Source organism: Sycon ciliatum, chromosome 6 (assembly GCF_964019385.1).
Source record: "Sycon ciliatum chromosome 6, ocSycCili1.1, whole genome shotgun sequence".
NCBI lineage: Eukaryota > Metazoa > Porifera > Calcarea > Leucosolenida > Sycettidae > Sycon > Sycon ciliatum.
The window spans coordinates 33,901,821-33,907,230 of NC_088648.1; the positions used below are offsets into that span (position 1 = coordinate 33,901,821).

General features: G+C 47.3%; 1 protein-coding gene and 1 long non-coding RNA gene across 4 annotated transcripts in view; one reads left to right on the plus strand and one right to left on the minus strand.

Moving 5' to 3' along the window:
* Window positions 1-635: 635 nt before the first annotated feature.
* LOC135819946 (uncharacterized) lies at window positions 636-3,476 on the minus strand. The gene is made up of 2 exons (XR_010554018.1): window positions 2,326-3,476; window positions 636-1,685 (listed from the first exon to the last, which is right to left on the minus strand). It is a non-coding gene; the product is annotated as an uncharacterized LOC135819946 (long non-coding RNA).
* A 308-nt stretch (window positions 3,477-3,784) lies between these two features.
* Window positions 3,785-5,410, plus strand: part of LOC135819947 (histone-arginine methyltransferase METTL23-like) — a 15,332-nt gene continuing 13,706 nt past the window's right edge. For all 3 annotated transcript variants that reach the window (XM_065333244.1, XM_065333245.1, XM_065333243.1), the window contains exon 1: window positions 3,785-4,217. In XM_065333244.1, coding sequence (XP_065189316.1) covers window positions 4,137-4,217 — 81 coding nt within the window. In that variant the 5' untranslated portion in view covers window positions 3,785-4,136. The remainder of the gene's footprint in view (window positions 4,218-5,410) is intronic.

A 5,410-nucleotide genomic window follows, 5' to 3' on the forward strand; every position in this document is an offset into this window, starting at 1 on the left:
CAGGCTTCGCATCTCGGGAACGCAGCATCGTGCCGCGATCGCGCTTGCTGCATTGGATTCCTTGGAGTTTTCTCTTCGATTTACATACTTGGATTGTCCCGAAAGACCGATATTTGACTGAAATACGACGGTTTGTAGCTTGGTTGTCCAGACGCACCAGTGGGTAAACTCGCCAACTTTCAAGTGCACTTTTCTGCACTGTACAGTTTTTGCGATAAGGTCTTAGTCCTGCGGCCCAAATCTGAAAGACGTTGTTTTGCAAGTCCCGTTTCAGTCTCAAGCAGACAACCTGAGCTTTGCATGGGTGGAAAGACCATGTTCTAGGGATGTCGAAACGGCTTGTTGTCATGTCCAGAACTAGGGCATAAGCTGGGGAGAACCAATTTTAGGTTTCGTTACGGAAGTCGTTATTTTACGTTATTTTACGACTCCTTGATCGAAATTGGCAACATGTGATACGATATTTTATTGAAAATTAGTGCAGTCGATGTGAATTTGTTCTTGTGTTTGGATGATTTGTAGATCATGGTTGCCCTTTGCCGAGCGTTCATTTCCTATTGATGGTGATTAGAGATGGCACAGATTGATTTGTTGTAAAATTTGACCAAAACACCCCCAAACATGGATCTTTCGTATGAGAGGATTTCATTTATTGGGACACTATCTCGACAACACCAGCGGAAGAGAGCTAGCACGAGCGAAGCAAAGGACACCGGAAAACGGCAGAGTGATAGCGATCATAAGCTGATCTTAGCAAACGAGCGATATGGAAGATGTTGTAAATAATAGCGCAGTAGTGTATTTGTCATTTGCTGCAGAGTGGAAAAGTACAATTCAAATTCAAATCAATTCAAAAACTTCAATAGTGCGGTCCACCAGCCTTAGCTACAGTCCAATCCACTGTCGAAACTGCCTTCACCCTCATCATGGCATTGTGTGCATGCGCGCGCGCGCGCACACACACATGCGTACACACACCGCACAACACATGGCATTGTGCGCGCGCGCTCGCACACACACATACACAAACCCCACACGCACGCACACACACCGCACAACACATGGCATTGTGTGTGCGCGTCCGCGCGCGCACACACTCACACACCACATAGCACGCTAGAGATCAGCAAGAACCTGCTGCGACCGTGGTTGAGATGGCGCTGTAGAAGACACCGCAGCCGCCACTGGTTACCTCGCACCCGAGGTTGTAGTCAAAGCCGTACTAGCCGACACATCTGTACTGGAGGCTGATGTAGTACCCAAAGATGAAACTGATCCACTGGTGTTCACCTGACGCGGCGGAGTAGCGGATCCTTTGAAGCCGAAATGAGTGGGCAACACGACATAGGCGGGGACAAGCCCAGCGGATATCGCAGCGGGCCTATCGTAACTCCTGGCAGTGAGCCTATCGTAATTCCTGGCAGTGGGCCCGTCGTACTCCTGGCATTGGGCCCGTTCTCTTGCCGGACACTAGGGTGCGGAGTGGACGTGGATGCGGGCAGGAAATCTGCGGCGACCGGCTGGACGGGGATGGTTGGGGTCGGGCCAGGTGCGTTACTAGTATGACTGTTCGGCAATGACTGGGTATTACCGGCCATCGGACCGTTTCCAGACGACACAGACAAGTGGTTGCTCCGTGAAGAGTGCGCCTGTATACCCATGCCACTTACCATACATGTCAATTGCTGAAGGAAACACACAGTTCAAACACAAAACGTAAATGAAACACGCCAATGAAATTCGATCCTTAAACAAGTCAAGTTCGCATGTCCGCGTTATCACGGGCTATACAATTGTGTTTAGAAAACAACCAGTTTATAATTCTGTCTCTTCTTGCATAAAGTCAGCCTAGAATACTGACGTCAGCTTTGGACATTACTCTGACTCGGACCACAAGTCCTGATTTATTCTGACCTACATGTGTATCGTGTGAAGTAGCGCGAGAGCCAAGCTGGTCATAATAATACGTGTAACAGCCACGAACGTAATTCAACCAAAGAAGACTACCACATTACATGAGCATGAACACTTGCATTCCATTTAATACATTCCTATGTTGTAGATGTCAGGCACTGTAGTGTTCACGTCTACATACACTTTGTGGCATTCCTTGGCCACCCAGACATTCATGATAGTAGCGCATCGTGAAATGAACTTAGCGGCTTTTAGTTGCTGTGCATGAGTCTGGACTCATGATCTGGTGTGTACATGCGATCATGTGATCTTGTAGTTGAGCGTATGTGTTATTTGGATTCCCTTGGTCATGACCAAACAATAAAACATGATCAAATTATTTCTACACATTCAACAATGCCAAGAACTCACCTGGTCCCCAAGTAGCTCATTATCTTCTTTTTCAGCATGAAAGTTGGATACTAAGGCGGAGTGTGATGGTCGGCCAAGCTGGTGCCGTTTGCAGTTATTGTACTTATCCGTGAGAAGCTTCATGGGCAAGGCCCTTGCAGACTTCAACTCGGACTGTATATACAGCACCAGGCTGTCAAATGTTTCGTAGGCCGACGGCTGGTCACTCCCTTTGCCACTTCGTTGCCGGTGCATAGTGGCCAGGTGGGTGAAGGCACTGTAGCATGCTCCGACGTTGATAGTGGATTTCCGCTGCAACGCAATCTGGGCCATTCTGGAGCGAAAGCCAAAATTCTTGCGTTGTTCTCCAACTCTGCTAGATGCACATGTCATGAGGCACAAGTCTGCAGATGTGGATTCAATCATTGTACATCTCTCCTTGTTCTACGCTTTGCTGGTACATGGTGTCCCATCATCACATACATGTATCTCCTCCAATTCAGAATGGCTTGAAAAGTCATGGCCACGTCCAAGTGGCAGCCGACCCAGCAACGTTTTGTTAGTGTATGTACTGTAGCACTTGCGGTGGTACCATCCGCGGACGCTCTCCTCGGTGCAGTGGCTCTCGCACAAGAAGGTATAGCTCGTCCTGCCTGCATTTAGCAGCTTCAAACAAAGTTTCCCAACTCTGCAAAGTAAATCGGGTTTGCTTTTCCTGCGATGCATTGAACGCAATGGCACAAGCAAAATTCCCGCGATACAACGCCATTCCCAGGACGAGGCCTAAGAAGCTCCACGGCCTCTTCCTCCATCATGTCAAAAGGTGTCTACCATGCTGTGAGCGGTGGGCAGGAGGCACTCAAACAGCGCGAAACGCAACTACTATGCAACTACCAAACGAAAAATGCAATTCTACATTTCAAAGAGTATCCTGTCGGTGTCGTCGTCATCTTCAAAAATTTGAAAAAGGCGCTCCTTTCCGTGAACTGTGCACCCCCAGATGGTGCGCAGTATCGCCGACGAGAGCGGAGAAATTGGCTTCTCCTGAGCTTCTGCCCTAACTCTGAAGATGACAACAAGCGGAATCCAGGTCAGGTATACATACTTTAGGCCGTAGTGAAGAACCCAGGTTGTCTGCTTGAGACTGAAACGGAATTTTTTTTTGAAGTTTGGGCCGCTGGACTATCTGTTTTCTCATCTGACGGCTCATATATAGATTGAGTATTTTGTACATATGTACATGTATGATCAACAAAAATCATGACAGATGTAACTGGATCTCCAAAACAGAGCATCTCACTTCTCAGATAACAGTACAAGAGCGACGGAGGCTTCAGAAATATGGAGTCATCACCAGCCTCACGCAAACACCACACACACACCCTCAACCAAACAACAACAACGAACAAACACCGAGCACACATGCAAACAAACAATGAGAACATTTTTCGTCTCCGAAGTTGAAACTCCCAGCACGGAACGTGCGCGGGAGCATGGCGAGAAAGATACATCAGCGATCAAGTGTATCACATCATTTGCCAGCGCTGCATGCCAGAATACTAGCTAAACAGCACTAGACATCAGTTGAGTAAGGACAGTCGTCATTTCTCCTTCTTCACCAAAACAACTTCTCAGAAAATGTGAGAAGGGAGCTCATTGCGCCAGAGTTTATTCAGTTTTTCGGTATTATTATTCGGAAAAAGCAGAAGAAACCGAGCTAAATGTTGCAAAATCTGCCTGAAAGATTGGAAACAGTGGGATTTGGCTAAGCAGCAGAATCAGAGTCGTGCAAGAAATTTTGGTGATGAAGGTGCGTATCGTTCTGTGGCGACATGGCTGCTGTTCGGAGGACGGAGAAGGTGTTTGAGTTCGAGGAATTTGGCCTGCCACCGCTCAAGGTCATCGTGCCCGAAGTAAGAAAGTTTCTGAAAAAATATTTTCGATTTCTGACTTGAACAAATTTTTGAATTCAGGCTTGCTGCACATAATGGATTGTCTGAAAATGAATGAACTTGAAGTGCGATTGCAATGCGTCGGACTTCAGAGGGTACCGGTACATTCATCATCCTTTCAAACCTTGCTGTAAATGATAGAGGTTGCACGTTTTGAAACCATTACTTTGACAACGGTACATGTGGTAAAACAAGTAAAGTAAACTTGGCACGTCCGCGTTACAACGGTGAACCGGCTATACAATAAATTGTGTTGAGAAACACAACCGGCTTAGGAAGTTTCGCTTGTGCCAGGCCACCACCATGCCTGTGATACCAGGATAGTACTAGTGCAGTAATTAATGTTTTTTTTGCAGGGCCGTAGCGCCGGCATTTCAGGTGATCCGGCCAAACGGGGTACTACATGCAGTACTTGTCCAGAAATTGACATTATTGACGAAAGCCCCCTTTTTCACTGATTGGGCGGGTCAACCATGGCCGGGCCAGCTGCTAGAGTCAGACCTCGCTTAACCGCACACATCTGTTTTCCATAAAAAATATCCGGATAGGCGAGGGAACCGGTTAACTGAACACACATACTGGATATGCATGTGGCATGTCAAAAGCAGTGGCATCGTACATACATGCAGACAGGTCCTATGCAGTACAACTAGCGTGCACAGTATGTAAAACAAGCGAGAAAAATGACAAGTGCATGCAACTAAGTGCTATCCGCATGCATGTGGCATGTCAAGGACCTCATTTGCTTGTACAACTCCCTGATTCTTGCTTCTGCTAGCCATGTACAACCGGATACGACGAAGCTTTTGTACACATTTTAGCCACTTTGTACACAAAATCATGCACCGGTATGCGGATCAGGAGGTCCGGTTGTGTTGCATGCATAACATATGCTGCACATCGGTAACCAGCGATTTTCTTCCGGATGGCGAGGGATCCGGATAAACGAGGACCGGATAAGCGAGGTCTGACTATACGGCCCTGTTTGGTGCAAATCCCTGCTAGCTGGGGTTTGGCTGGCTGAGCACTGTGTTTGACCGCATTTTCCATTGAATGCGGCAGCAGCCCGGAGTAATTTGCGGAGATTCTTTGACATCGACTACACTGTAGGAATGATTTTGTAGTATTGTGTATGCATGAATATGCACAAAACC